This window comes from Sander lucioperca, chromosome 14, assembly GCF_008315115.2.
Source record: "Sander lucioperca isolate FBNREF2018 chromosome 14, SLUC_FBN_1.2, whole genome shotgun sequence".
In the NCBI taxonomy this organism is placed as follows: Eukaryota; Metazoa; Chordata; class Actinopteri; order Perciformes; family Percidae; genus Sander; species Sander lucioperca.
This window is the reverse complement of record NC_050186.1, coordinates 14,227,630-14,247,619: the sequence shown is the minus strand read 5'-3', so window position 1 is coordinate 14,247,619 and position 19,990 is coordinate 14,227,630. Positions and strand designations below refer to the sequence as shown.

Here is a 19,990-nt window from a genome sequence, read left to right as displayed (position 1 = left end):
CAGTGAACATACCTACAGAACCCCCCCCCCCCAGTCCCCACATAATGGCCTGCCCCCAGCTGTAAAAGAGTTCAACAGCTCAACTCCAAAAAACAGTGCCTTAGCCAAGAGGTATTCCTAAGTTAAGTGCATGTTGGGGTAGCCTGACAAGCCTGGGAACTCACCATTGACGGAGCTCAATCCGAGGGGCGGGATAAATGGTTATCTTTCAAATTCCCTCTGCACGCAATAGGATAGCGCTACAACCAGGCAGAGCAACGAAGAAGGCAGCGAAGCTAGTTGATAGAACTCTGAACACATCTTCCTTTTTAAGAATGATTTCAGTGCCGTTCTTTGTTCTTTTCTCAAAGAAAAGCTTAACTCCAAGTCTTCCAGAAGACTGCTGTTCCCAGCAGCAGCAGCCATAAGCCCGCCTACCGACTCTATACACGATATGATTGGCCTGACTAGAGTTTGGTTTTTCCAGCTCGCAAGCCAACGGAGAGTGTCTAGACCCCCCCTGGCTGCAAAATAAATTTGCTGCCACTAGGGTGTGTCTAGATTTCTAGGCTAATGTTGGGGCATTTTCAGCATCACTTTAAAAGGCCAGTATAGCAGTAACATTTTGGGAAAGTATACACATTTAATTGAAAATTGCCCGACAAGAATTTACACTGCTGAGGTTCTCCTAAGGACAAAGCATACTGTACGATTATTGTATTTTTCTTCCTTCACAAGTTACAGCAGTGTTGCTCCTGCCTTTATCTTCATGAATTTCATGGAACTTATCTGTAAAGTCGAGGTTCCTGTTTTCACCCCTTTTTCTTCTCAGATTTCAGCATGAGAAAAAACGGGAGAGTCAGGTGTGTGAACTGTTTGTGATAAGATGTAACTAATACAAAATGACTTACAAACAATCAAACCGAATCACAGCAAATGTGTCGTATAGGTGTCTTTATCTTCCCAGCTGAATGAATAAAAAATACAAAAGACTAATAATGTAATTCAATGATTTAGAGGCCTGCCGTATGGTTGGTATGCTGTTTATTAGTGTAGTGATTCCAGTGAAGCTTCTGTGGAAATATCTGTGTATTATTTCAAGCTTATTCCATATTTTTTTTGTGGCAAAATCACTGCTTGTTTTTCCACTGTTCATAAACCCAATGCCAATGTTGATTATACCTTATTTGATTATGTAATATTTCCATTTCAGAGTATCACTTAACATAAAAACAAAGTTGGTGTTTTTCGACCTCAAAGCCTTTTTTTTTGTCCACACCTGCTTCTGTAGGGCAGGTCAGCTTCAGAATGACGTCAGTGTTTGAATTGTGGATGTTTCAGGCACACAGACAGATGTGAGGAGTGCCTTGTTGCGCGGTCATGGAAGGCTTGTATCATGTGGATGTGCCGACAGTTTTGTTGTCATTACTTAGAATTCCTCATGGAGGCGGCAGAAACTACGCACTATAGCTTTAAGATACTTAGTAGTAAGTATCGGTTCAGGCACCGTTTAGGCACCGGCACCGTTTTAAAAGTATCGCTTTAGCACCGGTATGAAAAAAAAAATAAAAACGATATGTTGCTTTGTCACTGCGATAAGAAAAAAAAAATCCATACCGTCACAGCCCTAGTGTATCCACATTTTGGAGAGTTTAAGTTGGTCCAGTAATTTAACAACTGTGTGACGAGTTAGCATGTGTTTGTATACGTTACCATTTCCTTTTTTTTTGTAGATGCCTGTAGTGTCAGAAAAAGGCAAAAGAGACTATCTTATCTATCTTGAAGGAAAGATTCGATTAGCGATTTGTTTGCCACAGAGTTTACAAATCTGGGTATTTTACCAACTTAATAAGATCTAAAATTAAACTGGGTATCGTAGCCCATTGTTATACAGTATATACAGTGGCACTCATAAGTTTATGAACCCATGCTAAAGTTGACTAAAAAGAGGAATAAAAAAATCATCTTTTGAAAATTGATCTTAATGCCTTAATTAAAAAAAGTGAGGAAAAATCCAACCTTTAAGGACACCAATTTTCTTTGTGAATGAATAATGTATTGTAAGTAAATAAATGTTCTTCCTTAAAATACAGGGGGCATAAGTAAGTACACCCCTATGTTAAATTCCCATAGAGGAAGGCAGATTTTTATTTTTAAAGGCCAGTTATTTCATGGATCCAGGATACTATGCATCCTGATAAAGTTCCCTTGGCCTTTGGAATTAAAATACCCCCACATCATCACATACCCTTCACCATACCTAGAGATTGGCATGAGGTACTTTCCATAAAATCATCTCTCAATGCAAATCAAACCAGCTATAATAAAACCATGCCAATCTCTAGGTATGGTGAAGGGTAGGTGATGATGTGGAGCTATTTTAATTCCAAAGGCCAAGGGAACTTTATCAGGATGCATAGTATCCTGGATCCATGAAATAACTGGCCTTTAAAAATAAAAATCTGCCTGCCTCTATGGGAATTTAACATAGGGGTGTACTTACTTATGCCCCCTGTATTTTAAGGAAGAACATTTATTTATTTACAATACATTATTCATTCACAAAGAAAATTGGTGTCCTTAAAGGTTGGATTTTTCCTCATTTCTTAAATGAAGGCATTAAGATCATTTTCCAAATGATGATTTTTTTATTCTTCTTTTTAGTCAACTTTAGCATGGGCCATAAACTTACAGTGCCACTGTACATGTGTGTTTGTGAGAAGCACTGTCATTTAAAAAGCACACACACAATTAATAGTTTCAGGGTAATGTCACAGAAACATTGTCCTTCACAAACCTCCACCTTCAGCTTCTTTTGAAGATATACCTATCTGTGTTTGAAGAACAGCCACCAGTTATCATCATCTAATCTGCTCCATTCATCCCACTGTAGTGATTTTGTGCACCGTTAGTGGAAAGCTCTGCAATCCTGTTAATGTTGTGACTATTGAAGTCTGACTATTGACCCGAGCTGAGTGCTGCTCTCTCTCTCTCTCTCTCTGGACAGTATCCATTAAAAAGCTTCAACAGTGGCGAGAAAAAAGGGGAACAGAGTTGTCCATTAGTTAATTATCTACAGCCTGACGTATGTGTGCCATTAGTATGTGGAGGGCAGAGGAACCTCAATCTGCTGCTGACACCAGGAAGATGTTTGATGATTTGTCAGTGCTCCTATTGAGTTTTCCTTGGTTAGTTCTAAAGGACAGATTGCTTTCTTGCGTCATGGTTATATTGATACTGGGATTAATTATATAATTTGTAGTCTTGCTCCTACTTACTCTAAATAAATTAACTAAATGTTGTTAGTTACGGGTTTATGGCGGAGGCAGACTGCCTCGCCTGAAAAGAGATTGCCTCCATTTACGTTAGAAGAAATTATGATACCTTTTATGAAATACAAGATTAAAGCATTATGGTTTTTTTGGCCACTTGGGGCCAAGATGTTAACACAACAATGGCATATTATCACCTTATAAAGTTGTTGTGGTGAACTAGTAAGCAAATAGTTGCCTATTAAACATCCAGCAGATACAAAGCAACAGTATCATTAATTAGGAGTCGTGTTTCTGGCCACCTGAAGAATATATGTCCAACATTCACTCTCCTTTTAGCTCCGTTTATGGTCTCCACCAACTCCTGAGGGAAATGTCTGGCTCTTTGGCTGTTAAATGCTCCACTATGTTCACCAGCTGGTTACTAACTTTGGTCACCTGCAGTTTGGGGCTGGCCAGAGGGTTTTTCAGAGTTTTTTTTTGCTGGTGAGAGTGAACCACAACAGTAAAGTTGCACTGCCTTTTGAATTTGTACAAGTTGAAAAAGTAGAAGCAAACCGCTTAATCGGTCACAATCAAGTGGGAGTGTTGTACATAAGGCAATCAGTTAAAGTTGGTTACTAGTTTGAGTCATATTTTAATATCTGTGTTGATTTCAGAGTTAAAATTAGGATGCAGGAAAATGGGATGTGTTATAGTTCAAAATCCATTTCACACAGGGCTTATGATTTATGGGGTTAGGGCTAGACTTATGGTTTATCCCTCTTACTGATTTTGCTGGATTATATAATACACACAATGTGTTTTGTTGTGCTAAACATGCCACGTCACGTCAAATGAGGGATGCAGACATCAGCGTCTCATTTTTATGAACATGTGAAACTGTTTACAAGTTTTCTCCAGGTGCATTTGCTCGTCTGTCTCAGGTTTAGATGGAAAATACCAACGAGCAAGAAGAGAAAAAGATGCTCATTTAAGTTGTGGAGCCAACTATGACCAAAGTGTTGCTCTCTGGAGATGGTATGGTTTTGTGATTTGGACTCATTGTTGCATTGTTCCTGCTCTCTCTACAGGTTGTGAGGAGTTTTGGATCGTTTGGATCTAACTGAAGAATTTGTCTCTGCGTCCACACAAGAGGTTGGTGTTGTGGTTTTTGTTTGAGGTGTATTTGCCCTTTACTGTAATTTAATTTCAATGCCTTGTGACTCCAGTGTAGAGATTTTCCTGATGTAAGACCCTTTGGAGTTGTGTAGACTAACAAAACAAACAGAAGCATGGTTTCCTGCTTTTCTTGTTATGATCTTATTGGGGTTCCTGGCCACCTGTCTGTTTCTCGGGGAAATACAAGCTGTTCCCATGGCCCCTATTGTTCCGGGCAGGTGTTATCTAACGTCACTGCTTTAAAGTCAGCTTCTTACTGTGAGCAATTGCTTCCTACATGAGCACAAAGTCATCTAAAGTTAGAACAGTTATGGTTATTTCACGACGGGTTTCTTTATTTGTGGTTTTCTCTGCTATCCTTTCACTTTTTTTAGTTGGGGCTCAGTTGAAAAAATGTACATTTGTGGAGTGGTTTTTGCTTTTGCTGCCAGGCCACTATCAATCAAATCTGATTAACCCACATCCGTACAGTCCTGATGATTAGCTGAGTTTTTGATGTATTTTTCTGAACTTTAACTTTGGTTGTTCCTTATTTAGTCGTTAATATTAAACGTTGAAGAGAAATACTGAGGTTTCAAAATCAGAATCGGAATCAACTTGAATGGCCAAAGAGTCATATTTCTTTCTTAGAGTAATTTATTTGGATACATTTTAAGGGGATATGGAGACAAAAGTAGTAAAAATAAGTTCAAGGCAATGTCTGAAACAAAAGAAGCCAATTTTCTGTTGCAATGTACACTCAGTTGCCAGTTTATTACACCTGGCTAAAATAATGCAGTCTAATACAACAGCCTTGCAATGAATCATGCCTTCACAAATGTTTTAATAAAATAAACTGTTTTGGGGAGGTTTTTGTTTAATTTAGGGCCATTTCAGAGGCTGTACTTTACAGTGCTGTTGAATTGCATTGGATTCTACTGAGAGGTGTTTCTAATAAACTGGTAACTGCTATATATTGCATATATATATATGTATATTTTCACTACCCTGTGAATCATCTTGAGACCCCTGTTTTAAATGATGTGTACTGCTGTGACTGTAACCTTTAGTTAACTGAAGGGGAAACGGCTTCTTCCAACAGCTTCAAGTTCATGCTGTATTTTCATTGTCTGCCACGCTGACTCTTTGAAATCTGTCCGGTATATTTATCTGGATTCTGAAGGAAGTTGGGGGTGTTGCGGGGGTGATGGTGTTTTTCCAATATGGAGGAAAACAACAGAGTGAGAGATAATGAGCAGGGACCACCTGTGAAGGCCATTTCAAAGTGGAAAGCCCCGCTCTAAGATAATAAACTGAATTATTTGTCACTTTGCTCCTAAAATAGGGAGACTCCATGTCAGCGGTCCACTTCCTGTTATCTCACACATGTTTTTGACTCTACCTCTTGTGTCTTCACTCTGTATTGGACACATCAATGGGAACAGGCTGCCACTGATGCTTTTATCTTTTGAATGAAGTTCAAACACACTCTTATTTCTTATCAGGAAGTTTGATAAAGAAAAACTCATGTTATTGTTTCTCAATACTCTCAGCTGTCATCCAAGGCCCATTTACTTTAGAAATATGAGACATGACAGTTTTTATATTCTGCCATGTTAGCTCTAAATCAGACACATTTTTCCTATTGTGTCTGCAGGATATACCACAGTGGTGTCCAGTGTTTTACAGGTTTTTGTGAGTTTATAGAAAAGCGTGACTGTTCAACACTCATCTCTTTGTCTGCAAGTGAAAGCACTTTCTCATCTCACTTTACTCCCCCGAAACCAGTCTGACAATAGCAACACACTTCTTCATTTCTCAGCTTCCCACCTCTTGGTTTTGTCCTCGCCGTCTCTTTTTCACTCGGCGTCTCCCCTCATTTGTCTCCATCCCTCGTCTCCTCGCCTCCTACACATGCTGTTACCGTTGATTTGCCAAGCGCCTGCGAGCGGGGATGATATCACTTGATACTTTTATTATCCGAAACTTGAGAGAGTCCGGTGCCAACGTTCCTCAGCGGTGCTTACTTTTGATTTTGACCAGGGTATCAGGTTAGGCTTGGAGTGCCCACAACAGCAATAGCTCAGCTCCCCGGGGACATTTGGATAAAGCAGCCAGCGAGGTCTCAGTTTGCAGGGGAAGTTAGGATTAAACTGCCCTCATCCCAAGCACAAAACACAGTGAGAACAATGCTTTTAGCCCTGCAGAGAAGACGGCCGAATACACTCAGCTCAGCAGAGTGACTGATTTCCTGAGTCTGATCTGGAAAACAAAGGCACGGGGATTTGAAGTGGAAGGACTTTTCTCTTCGACCCCCTGTGTTTATGGTCCCCGGGGCTGTTTGCAGGGCTAAGGTGGGGCTGGAAATGGTTAAGCATAATGGAGACAGTGTTAGGCCTGAAGGCCCCCAAACTTTGCAGCTCTCTAACAGTGGGAACCAGAGAAGTGCTTGAGGCTCCCCAGTCCATCAACAGTCAGAGGAAATAGGTGTGAAGAATGTAGCCCCATATTTCTTAAAGCAATATTTCTCAAACTATTCCTTTTAAAGGAGCTGTTCTCGATATTCAGAACATTAATTGCGTCCTGAGCAGAGAATGAATTCACACACGGTCCGGTCGCGAGCGCATGTGAGTGCATGTCAGTATCTTTTGCGTTGGTATCAGACACAGAGGGCCGTGACAAAGCGTTGGTATTTGACGAGCAATCCCAGACCAAGGAAGGATGACTTGCAGTCAATGGTTTGCCTAAACAGGTACATACATCTTAACAAGACTTAAGAGTCTACAGCCAGTAGCTCTGTAAGACTGCACTGTTAGCATGCTAACATGCTGATGTTTGGCAGGTATAATGCTTACCATGTTCACAATCCTACTTGGTGTGTTAGCATGCTAACATTAGCTAATTGACACTAAACTAAATTACAGCTAAAGCTGATGAGAATCAAAGTACAAAACAAAAAAGTATTGGGTAAATTCAATCAATCAATCAATCAATCAATCAATATGTATTTATATAGCACTTTACAGCAACCAGCAGGTATCCAAAGCTCTTTACATCAAGAACCATGAATAAAACAGCATAACTTACAATAAAAATAATAAAAACCTAGAAAACAATAAAATCAGAAAAGGTTACATAGAAAAAGGAGGAGGAAAGTAGTAGTAGAATGTCACTACTATGTATTAAAAGCCATTTTAAATAAATAAGTTTAGAGTTTGGCTCTATAGAGAGCTACATCTGTAATAGTGCGAATGTCAGGGGGTAACTTGTTCCAAATTAAGATCTTGACCTGATGATGATGGCACTAAATAAATAAAAAACATTTCACAATTCATCCTGAGGGAAACATGAATGTATGTGCCACATGCCATGCTAATCTATCCAGTAGTTGGTGAGATATTTCAGTCTGGACAAACTAGTCTACATCCATGATGTTCCACTTCCGGGATTGCTCCGGTGCTGCTGAAAATTCCGCTGAATGTCACTCTTTTCGGCCGGATGTCCGTTACCTTCCACTTTCTTTGTGTTGGCATTCTAAACTCCGGTGGATTTCTGAGGACTATGGTTAACTGCTCCTCAGATCTCTGCAGGGTAAATCCAGACAGCTAGCTAGACTATCTGTCCAATCTGAGTTTTCTGTTGGACGACTAAAACAACTTTTGAATGTACACATGTTCCACCAAAACAAGTTCCTTCCCTATTTTGCAGCAGCTCCATCTGGTGCTTAGCGCCTCCTAAGTCAATTGTGATTGGTTTAAAGAAATGCCAATAAAACAGAGCACGTTTTTCTCCCATTCTGGAATGCTGTGTGGACTAGCCAGACCCTCCTCCGCAGCGCTGTGGAGGAAGGTCTGGCAATGCGAGACTAGGACAAACAGACTGACAATGCCATCCATAGAGCCATGGCCCCCTGGAGTACTGTTTGTAGGGTCATGCAGCAGCAACCGTTTTGTCTGTTTTGGTTTCACAACAAACAGTAGTGATTGTTGCCCTGGTGTTATCGCTCTTTAAAAGCACTGTGCCATTGTGATGCATGTTATCTCTGTTTTGTTGCTGTTCCTCAGCCTCTTTAATCCTCAGCTCAAAGGAGCACGAGCTGATATTTAACTGCTCAGAGATGCTATACAGACTGCGTCAGACCAGAGACAAAGAAATTCTTTTGTGGCACAAAACAATCTTTTCACAAGATGATTATCCAGTGAAACCCTCCCTCCCCGTCTGTGGCGGTCCGGTTGGCCACCCACTTTGAAACCACTGTGATGTGTCACTTGGTCCATGTTTTCCATCACCCTCTTAACCCTTGTGGCGATGGCTCGCCATGCGAGGGCTGTTATGGTCAACATGAAAAGATGAGGGATTGTTGACCTCCGCCTTCCTCCACAGAGGCACAGCTGAAGAGTTACCCCCGTCTCTGCTTCTGGAGTGACTCCTGCTCCACCTCACCACTCAAACCAGACTGACACACAGTCAGTCAGATTGTATAAACAGATGTTTCCAAGGGGGAAACAGTTGACCACTCACCCTGAGATCAAATAGAGGTGTGCATGTTTTGTATGCCCAGGTCCATGTGTGTTTTTTTATTACGTTCTTTATGTATGTATTTGGACTAAAAAGGCTCTTGGGATGGGTGAAATTGTTTTCTTTTTCCCCTCATACTGCTTGTTTCTCCAACTTTTCCTCTCAGTCGGAGGTGTTAGAAGTCCTTGGTGCCTCTGCGAGGCAGGTGTGCTCCCTACTGACCACAAGCTGTGGGTTCTGTTCACCACTCAGGTCTCTGCACAATTATTCCTTTTCTCCTCGTCTCTCTTTCCCACGCTCCCGTCTTGCTTCCCCCGGAGCTCCAGTGTTGGGATTTCCTCACCTTCAACACATCCGTGTGTTTATGCTCCAGCGGCACTCCCCACAGAAAGTTCATAAATTAGCAAATATATGCCGCAGAGATATCTCTCCCACACTATGATATGTTCAACTACAACCGCCGTTGACAAGAGCGTAATGGATAAAAATGATGTGGCGTGACCTCGCTGGGGAAATGTATCCGTCTCTTGACCTCAGCTGTCGTATTAAATAAATGGATCGGTGTCAGATATGTGAATAAGATGTTGAGGTTGTCAATGAAGATATGCTATAGCAGAAAACTTTTCATGCAGCTTAACGCTGAGATATGTTCCTTTCTGCAAGTAATTTTTAACACCTTCAACGTTTAAAGTCATGAAAGGAGATGGTACAAGGGCTGGATATTGTTTTGGTACTGACTTAAATGTGTCTGTAGGCCTGAAAGCTGGCCCTGAATATTTGGTCTTCTTGACTTGAAAGTTCCTAATTTAAAATCAAAATGTTGCCGATGTTAGATTGGTTGCTTGCTTTTAGACAGCATTTAACAAAGTTTTTTATGGAAAAACATGTTTATATTTCTCAAAGTATGGTATGGAAAAAGTGACATATTGGTCCCGAACACCCAGCATGACGCAGGCTGTGAGCTAAATGTTAAACATCTGCCTCCATGTGCCTGTTGATGGGCTTTACGCAGCCAGGACCTTGAAGTGGCCAGATGGTCGTAGCTGCTCCCTCTGTGGGATTCAAACTTAGCTCAGGCTTCTCTGATTGCACGAAGAAGCGAACGTATGGCAGAGAAGAATCTCCGACATCCATTTGTCACTCAGGATCTGCTTTCAGACTGCATATCTGATAGTTAAAATGGGAAGGGTATACTGTTTGCATCCATATGCCACCATCAGGTATGCTGTCAGATGCTCTCCCTGTCTAGACATTTGTTTTGCACTCTAGATAGTTTGACCAGTAAGCAGGTGAGCTGTCTTTATTGTCCTCAACTGGAAACTCCATAAGCTTCTCCTCAGAGCCAAATATTCCATCTTTCCGTCCGTCGTTTCCATCTCTTTCCACAGTGAACCCTGCGTAGCCTCTTCAGGGTGGCTGGCGTTGGAGTGACGTAACACTCGGGGAGATTGAAAACACGTGGAGATAAAAAACCTCATTCAGATATCTGAGGCACGCCTGGGAATCAAGTGTCAGACACAAGCCAAAATCAAGCGTTTGGTTCCTGTAGTATGAAATCACTTCCTTGCTGAGTCTGAATATCCTGGTCACACAAAACACTTCACTGTTTGCGTTGTTGCCATGCTCATAACTTTGTTTTACATTAAGAACAGTTTTTAAATTAAGGATATATTAAGATAATAATTTTTCATGTTTAGGCCACTCCATGAAATACCTTCATCCACATCTTATCTAAATCGTCACTTGCATTTCATTTCTTCGACGTGTTATCTGACTGTTATCAGTTTTCACCCTTTGCTTTGCTTTGCTTTACTTTACACTTACCCACTTTCCTCAGATCTACAAGATACGAGTGATAAGTCTGACAAGGAAAGATGAATTACCAGCCAGACTCCACCGAGTGCTGTCGAATCTGTATGAATGATGATTTAACCTGGCATATGTAGGCTACATGTGTGCACATGTGCTAAGGATCTTTCTTCGCTGTCTCCTCTGATCCTCTGCTCTTTGATGTGAGGGCCTGCGCTGTGTCGGAGCTCCTCGAGGCTGCCAAGGGAAATCTCCCGGAGCATCTTCGTGCAGCACCACCGGCTTCCCATTAGCCTGTAAGACGATATGCGGTCAGCCTCTGTCTGATCTGTATCTGTATCTCCGAATCAACGACGTGATCTGTGAGAACGAGTTCTGCTCACAGTCAGGTTGGCTTCTGATACCGCTGAGAATATAAACAGGAAGTGCAGTTGAGATATTTTAGAAGCAACTGGCTGTCGCTAAATCTCTCCCTCGAACTGTGGTTGTCCAAACGTAGCTTAGCAACACAGCAGGTGTGTCATGCTTTGAATTTCTTCTGAAGGGTGGTGTCTTTTTGTCTTTTTTGTGATTGGATGAACCTCTGTCTATCACGCCTACCATTGTTGTTTTAAATGAAACAGTCGCAGTCGCAGAGGGTCTGGTGAGTCCACAGCATTCGGGGAAAAACGTGCTCTGGTTTATTGGCATTTCTTTAAACCAATCACAATCGTCTTGGGCAGCGCCACACGGAGCAACAGCGCCTCTGCAAAATAGCATCGGGAAGGAACTTGTTTTGGTGGAACGTGTACATTCAAAGGTTGTTTTAGTCGTGTAACAGGAAACTCAGATTGGACAGATAGTCTAGCTAGCTGTCTGGATTTACCCTGCAGAGATCTGAGGAGCAGTTAACCATAGTCCTCAGAAATCCACCGGAGTTTAAAATTCCAACACAAAGAAAGAGGAAGGTAACGGACATCTGGCCGAAATGAAAGACATCCGGCAGAACAACCTGAACAATCCTGGAAGTGGAACGACGTGGATATAGACTACTTGAAGGCTGACAAGATGGATTTTTGTGTGATATGTGATCCCACGATTTCTGGTGTGATCTCGTGATATCGCCAGAAACCAGCTACCGTGCAATGTTAGTCTCTTTGAGAAGGGTATATCTGCAGTCTTGCAGGCTACATGACACGCTCACTTTACTTACTTTAGTTTAGTTTTGGTGCCTAAACCAAACCAAACTGCAACGACTGCAACTGTTTTGAGGGCGTGTCATGTAGTAGGTATGCACTCGCAGATAGACCTACTTGATCTTTTTTGTAACCTTTCAAAAACCAAGAAAGAGCAAAAGTGTAAGGATTGGAATAAACAGTGTGTTTGTTTATCTGCCCCTATGTAAGCTGCAAACCTAAGCATGCCCAGCTAAATAATTTTGAGTTCACAGTTAAACTGTAAATGTGCACTGCGAGAACAGTACCTAAGGGGTGTGGGGCTTAGCCAACAGTCAGTTGTTGTTTTCCTGAGAAAAGGCATTTTTGGGATATTCTAGACATTTTAGTGTGGCTTTAAAAAGGCCCATTAACCTCTTCCCATCCAATTCACGACGACGGGGTGAGGATGAGTCACCAGGATTTAGTGGAAATGGGTCAAAGGAGAGATTTAATTAGGTTTAGGATATATGCATCTGGGTTGAAAGGAAACTGTTACGGCTGAACTTCCATTCAAACTGATAAGAAAGGCTTCTTCCTCAGGCTTTCCACGCTGCCCTCAAGTGCTTCGGCCTATCGGTTTCTCTTCCTGTTTAAGTCGGCCCCTTTTTCCGTCCTCATATGGAACTCATTTGTCTCTCTTGTGTGAGGGAATACAACAGTCAGACGAACGCTGTAGCTGACTGCAGTGTTGGCTGATTCCATCCCAGTGCTTTTTGTAAGCAATCCTGAGACACTTTGCTCCCATCAGCCAGAAAGGTAATCCATTAGTCAGACAGTGAACCATCTGCTCTATCAGTTAGTGGGCATCCAGGCAGCTATCTAATCTTTTACATATTTATTAGTGAATGATGAAGGATGGAATAGGATGTGTGTGTGTTGTGGTTCATGTATTGGTTATTTGTGTGCACGTTTAACAGTACTTGAGTAAATGTACTTGGTTACTTTCCACCACTGCTTTAAACACAAAGTAACACTTAAACTGTACACTAGTTGTTAAGAACAATGCGAGGCATAAAGGTAAAGTAGTTCTGCAGCATGAAGTGCACTTTTGCTCTTTTAAGTACACTTATGTAAACCAATTTAGTCCTAAAGTATTAAACTAGTCCACTTGCAAGTATACCAACAGCATACTTATTCACAGGAGCATACTTAATGGTGTACTTGAGGTTAACATGTTTTTTGTAAAGGAAGTGAAAACCTAATTCTCATTTGGGCTGATAATAAGATGTTGGCCTTGGCTGATTGAAAGTGTGCAGAGAGCAATGAAAACAGAGTGAGAAGGTGAGAGAAACTGAGACCGGGAGGGAGCGAAAGAGGAGAGACCCTCTGCAGCTCCAGCTCCTGTTATTCTAACCCAGATTCAGTACTGAAATATGGCCACCATGTGGACTCTCTCAAGAAGTGTGGCTCCAGTGTCAGGCCCAGCCAATCAGAGGAGACGTGGCGGTCCAGGGAGGAGGGACGTGGGGAGGGTTCGGGAGTCAGGAGTCTGAGAGAAAGAGAGAGGCATTAAAAGTGTGTGAGCAGAGGAGAAGAGTCAGGGTAGAGAAGCCACATCTCCAGGAGAGCTGGATTATCCACAAACCAATGGCGACAGGTTGGTCTTATTTTTCTTAATTATCCCGCACTAATTTCCTCCATTTAACCTACTGAGGGGTGAACACTTGAGTCACTCATTCATATGAACTGTCAGCTGGGTTCCTGGCTGATGTCATAGGATGTAAATATTATGTATATTATATTATGCAGGTCTGAATCACAAGCTCCAGGATGCTGAGCAGATGTGCAGCAGTGCAAGGAAAACCTGACTATGGACTCCTTTTGTTATTGACTGCTATTATAAGTATTAGAGTCTGCAATTTTCCTTAAATAATAGACGTATTCTGTCCTGCTTACACAAGAGCTATGAAATAATACAAAATCAGATGGATGCCCAAAGCAAGAAGAACTTGTACTATTGGTTTTGCTGTATTTGACATTTTACCATGTTATGGGACAAGAAAGTGAGAGTATTTCAGGGGTCCTCCATGACCAATCATCTCCTGCATTCCCTTTCAGTAGCTGCAGGGGCTTCCCATTCAAACAGATCCTCGTAGATTATGAGTGCTCCCTTTGTTTTAAAATTGCTTTGCCGTTGGGTCCTATAAGACATGAGAGGTATGGGCTGGACATGCAAGGGATTCCCAAAAAAATAGAAGCTGCATACTTCTGAGTTTGTCATTGGATAATATTTAACAGAATGAGATGCTTAAAAGCTTATCTTCAGCATGAAGACCCTACATAAACTCTCCCTAAACCCCTCATCCAGCTCTAAACAAACACTCTCCATGGTGACGCGTCACTCTGGTCGTGGCATGTCCATAGATATGTAGATTGTTTCCGGTCGGTGGCAGCGTGAAAAGGCCTTTCCTGCTGTTTTGTTGCTGTGATAAGAGAAAGGCTGAGTGGACGCTTTGAACAGGAGTTGTAGTAGCAGCAGCAGGGATGGCAGTGTTGGTCGATAAGTTGTTTGGTCCACCCCTTTGGTCAAGATTGTAATATCTCAAGAACCATGATCCCCAGAGGATGAGGCCTAATGACTTTGGCGATCCCATGACTTTCCTCCAGCACCACCACTAGGTCAACTATTGGATACATTGCTGTGCAATTCAGTACAAACATTCATGTCGCCCTCAGGGTGAATTGTAATAACTTTGGTGATCCCCTGACTTTTCACCAGACCCAATTTTCAAACTTTGAGTACTTAGTAGTTTATTACCAAATACCTGCAGAAGTAATGGCATTCTACAGCACAATATATACAGTATGTGAGCGCCCACATTTTCACTTGCCATCACATAATCATTTTGGCCAACGGTTAATTTTTTTAACCGTCTGCCTCCGCTCTGCCATTGGATAGTCTGAAGAGCTGCAATGCATTTTGGGGCGGTTGAGTATGTCCAGTACAGTAAGCTCATATCTCAAACTCAGAAATTCTTGCTAATGTAGCATACATCCTGGTATTTCTTGCCTACACAAAAAACACATATTATGCACTTGGAATGCACTACAGTACATAATTCAATTTTACACCATATTAGTATGAATATTATGTTAGTATGCCATTTTGAGCAGGCCCATAGTATTGTTTAATTTAGTGTGAATGTTAATGGTGTTCCGCCGTACCCGATCAGGCATCTTTAACAGCCCATTAATCATTAGTTAATCCTAAATATCATTTTGAGCCTCTCCATTAGTTAAGGCTGCAGGGAAACTGATGTCCAACTGTGGAGAAGTTCCCTTCACTTGGGGGGAGCATGTTTTAGATGGCAGGGAGTCTTGTAAGTGTGTGCGCGCATGGGGATTAGGGTTGGGGGTCATTGGGGTGGTGGGTGCAGTCTGAAGCTTGTAAACTCTTCTGTGTATGTAAACCGAGCCTCAAATAATCCTGGGTCTCCTGCCTGGTTACTCAGGGAGTATAAAGGACATCATAAATCCACCTCGAGCCTCACATATATGGAGTACCATGCTTCTGTCTATCTTATCTCTGGGCTTATGTTGTGAAAAATACCAGGTACATTAATAGAATCAGATCTGTTTTAGACTTTGTTTTAGATCTACTAACCCACATTCAAAGGGGCAGCTTTAGACACATTTAGAACCACTAGTAGTTACTGTGTAACCAACAGGCACGTGATGCCAACCAAGAAAGGTCAAAGGTTAAGTGTCCAGGTCTTCAAAGCTCCGTATCTCCCCAGCTGGTTTGAATTGTTTTAGCTCCAAAGTGTTTTCCAACAGTATTCCTGTCAGTGAGGAATTAGCCTTCGGAACTGGCCAGCAAATGTTTGACCCTAAAACTTCGGACTGCCCGTTGGTCTTAAATCCTAACGTCAAACATGAGTCTCGTCAAAGGACCTCTGGGACTCAAGCTTCAACGGTCTTTTTGTGCAAGGGGGTGGGAAGTTTTTCAAAAAGTCCAGCTCGTGAATGTGAGTCTGCATCTGTTCCTGCATCTGTTCATGGTGAGGCAACGAGAACGCTTGTGATTCGTAAAATTCATTTTGGTCAAAATCCACAGAGGCGGCTGTCTGTGCCTGTTCTTATGACCTCATCTGCTTTACACAGTCCAAACATACTCAACTTTAGCTCTCACACACACACACACACACACACACACACACTGTACTGTAAGAAACCACAGAGCTGGGTCATTTTCTAGAAGAAAGGGTGGAAAAAAAAAACTGTTGTTGATATCTCTACAGGATGACAAAGATCAAAGTTTGTGTAATGCTCTTGCGCACTCACACACTCGCTGGGATGCGACCACAAGGGATGGCCGTGGCCCGCAACCCTTGCTGTAAGGGCACACCGTGGGGGCCCAGTGATGGAAACCTTGCAGTGCGGGCGGCACACGTGTCAATAGCGGCCCCCAGATCCCTCTGCTGCCTTGCCAAACACTGGTTGGAGAATGACTAACAGACTCCCAGGAGGCAGGGGAGGAAAAAAACTCAAAGAAAAGAAACAACTGTCAGCTTTGGCCCAGAACTGTATTAATAACATGAGCACAAAGGCCTGTATAAGGAAATCCAACGTCTGTGTTTTAAATGTATGTGCTCATATTTGTTAATGTCTCTCATAGATAAGATCTCAAACTTTCCATAACTTAAATAGAAGTTTAAAAGATTAAAAAGGCCTAATGGCTTAAGTCAGAGATGGTGAAAAGGGTCTTTATTGTCTGTTTACTGGAATCCTCACCAGAGAAAGTATCTTTTTTTAATGCAATTATGTTACCTGAGTCACTTAATTTAAGAAAAACCTCATACAAGGTTTACATTTGTATGTAATTATTGTATTAGTGAACTAGGCCAGTTTAGAATTCCGTCAGAGACATTTACGTCAAGGACTGGACCCTTCATAGCATATAGTTATACAATGAAAAAGGCCCACCTCATTTAGGGGGCATTCAAGAAGATAACTAACCTCCCCTTTAAAAGGGCTAGTTTGACATTTTGGGAAACACAAGTGGGAAACACAAGTGTTGGCAGGAACATTTTTGAGAAAGCCAGGCTAGCTGCTAATGGCTAATGTTTTTTCCGATTCAGTGGCTCATATTAAATGATATGATGTGAACGTGGCATAACTCCTTAGCAAGAAAGCTATTGAGCATGTTTTTCCAAAATATTGAACAATTCGTTAGCATTTAGCTCAAAGCACCGCTGTGCCTAAGGACAGCCTCACAGAGCTGCTAGCATGGCTGTAGACTCATTAGTCTTGTTGCACTACATTTCCTAGGTATCACTTCTGAAAGAAGAAGTGTCACTCTTTGTTTATGACTGTTTGGCCATGAAGGTTTAACTACTCATTCAAACTTGAACAAAGACTTTCTTGACACCAGTTGCAGGATTGCAGTCAGCGCTAAACAGGAGCAAAGTTCACTTTTAAAACAAAATGTAGCAAGAGATTCTGTACTCTTGACAGATTTGGCTGTATTTGTGTTAGTTGTGTATGTCTTGGTGGAAGATGTGTCTTTTTTATGAACTGACACTGTTTGCAGCTTCCTCATTGTGCTGTAGTGTCACTGACTCAGCAGTGCTGCAGGCCAGGGTTGATGTCACTGAGGTTATCAGCGGCCCTGGGACAGCCGGACGGCTGTTGTGTTATCAACCATTGGCTGACCCCGGGTCAGCTGTGTGGGCTGCTTGATGAGAGGCCTCCGGCTTGTTTTTCTCTCTGTCTGCTTCCGCTTTTCATCCCGCTGTTTCCACGTCTATTTTAACCCTCCCATCTCCACCTCTAAAACATGAATAGTTTTCCAGTTTTCATCTTTACAGTCTGAGTCATGAAGATCCACTGGGATTACAGAACCATGACAAGTGCCCTGATTACAAATCCTTGAACATAAACACACTGAAAACAGAAGAGGCCCACTTCAAATGAACACGTCTCCACACAACTCATTACCCCTCTCCTGAAGATCTACTCCAGAAGCCACCCTTCCTCCTCTCTCTGCTCCTCCTCCACACTGTCTTCATTCTGCTTTTCCAAATATGATAGGGCAGAAACAGGAGAGCTGCACTTCCTCAAATAAATACATAAAAATACTCAGAGCTTTTTTTTTTATACATGCAATTACATTTTATACGTGCAATTAAAGCATTCACTCTGTTGTCCTGTGTCTCTGTTTTATCTCTTAGGTGTGTCTGATGTGACGCCAGCGGGCTGGCTCAGGGAACACAACTTCAATACAATGTAGACACCAAAAACCAGACAGAATAAGAGCCTGAAGACCGAGTCGACCGAAGGAGGGTGAGTTCAAGGAGGAGGAAGAACAGCTGTGCCGAAACGACACCGGAAGAAGATAAGAAGTGAAAGGAGCAGAGAGAAAAAGAGGGAAGCAGCAGACTGTGAATCATTGACCAGAACCTTGTGTGTACAGCGTTGTCACCCACTCCTTCCCGAGAAGTGTCCACTTGCTCTCATATCTCCGCCGGAGAAGAATCCCAACCACCAGCTCTCTGTCTTTCGAGGGCCTCACGCTCTACCTGTCCACCTCTCAGCAGCGTTGAAATCTGAGCAGAGAGAGACTCCAGCCACCGTCAGCATGTGCCATGTCATTGTCACCTGCCGCTCCATGCTGTGGACTCTGCTGAGTATTGTGACCGCGTTCGGAGAGCTCATCGCCTTCATGAGCACTGACTGGCTGGTGGGATTCCCCCGCACACCCGATGCCGTCTTCGGCCCCCATGGGGCCACCACAGCCGGAGAGGCCTACAGGCCCACTTTAGGCATCTACGGCCGCTGTATAAAACTGCCCCACCTGAAGCGTGGAATACTGTGCGGACCGTACGCGATACACTTTGGGGAGATTGCCAGCGGGTTCTGGCAGGCAACTTCTATCTTCCTGGCGGCAGGGATCCTGCTGCTGTGTGCCGTGGCGTTCATCTCGGTCTTCACCATGTGCTTCCAGAGCATCATGAAGAAGAGCATCTTCAACGTGTGTGGACTGCTGCAAGGGATCGCAGGTGAGATGTGCACATGACACATATTTTAATTATTTGGTGCATACCACCGATCATAAGAATGATTACTGCCTGCCATTGACTTACAAAACAGTTAAAGTCTCCCTGTATAACTTCTTTTTTGTTAGATTAGAGATCAATGTAGCTCTTCTTCAGGTACAGAGGTATTAAACAAACTCAGGTTTGTGTCATTGAACAAATAGTCTTAAGGCTTCAGTAATACTTCATCAGAAGTGTTTGTCGGATGGTCAAACTGCTTCAGAAACTCCCTCCACTCCTGCCTTTCCAATGTTTGACAATTTCTGTAACTTTCCATACCGTCAATTTCGACATCCTCACTCACTTAATTTCTCACTTAACTTAACAAATTAATCACATACATAATTTTTGCCCGGTGCCTTAACCGATACTTTTTAAGAAAGTTAAAAAAAAGAAAAAAAAGAAGAGTACTAAACAACAGTCGGCAACATTAAAGAACGGCTCGTTTATTGCTAGGCCATATGGTCAAAATTAAATGATTTAATAATAATGTAATAACTATAACAATAACTTATTTCACTAGTAAATTGCTGTTGAATGAGAAAAACAACCACCAGATGGGAAAAGGGCCTTTAACAACAACTTTGAATGCACCACGAGGCTGTAGGTCTGACTTGGTCGAACAACACATTGTACAAACTAGTTATTTTCTAACATAACCTACTTTAGTCCCACTTGTGGGTGTGGCTACAATCACCGTGTCAATACAGACCTCCAAGCAAGACTCAAAAATATTTCAAAAACTATTTTGCAAAGTACCTTACTCCATGATATACTTCATAATTCCCTGTGTACACCTAGACGAGAAAGATGTGCATGTGTTTTTGCACACTGACTGTACTGACCTAAAAAGAACGGAAGGATCTTAAAGCTAACCTTTAATTGTTTCTCTTCATTCCTGTGGCATCCACCGTTCATCAAGGTACATGCAAAGTTCTAGTTTCAGCTGAACACAGTCATTACGGGCACCACAACTCCCACCGCTAGAACTATGTGTTTGATTCTTGTGGAGCCTCTGTGAACTTTTATCCCAAGCTGT

The 19,990-nt window shown here is 42.2% G+C and overlaps 1 protein-coding gene across 4 annotated transcripts in view; it reads left to right on the top strand.

The window, feature by feature from the left end:
• lhfpl2a (LHFPL tetraspan subfamily member 2a) overlaps positions 1-19,990 on the top strand; it is a 42,717-nt gene that overhangs the window by 13,477 nt on the left and 9,250 nt on the right. For 2 of the 4 annotated variants that reach the window (XR_004108103.2, XM_031317514.2), the window contains exons 2-3: positions 4,325-4,388; positions 18,088-18,915. Coding sequence is in view for 3 of the 4 variants with exons in the window: in XM_031317514.2 (XP_031173374.1) it covers positions 18,495-18,915 (421 nt within the window). In the remaining variant the exon portion in view is untranslated. Of the gene's footprint in view, positions 1-4,324; positions 4,389-13,388; positions 13,512-18,087; positions 18,916-19,990 lie in introns of those variants that run through there. The other 2 variants (XM_031317515.2, XM_031317516.2) reach the window with 2 other exon arrangements.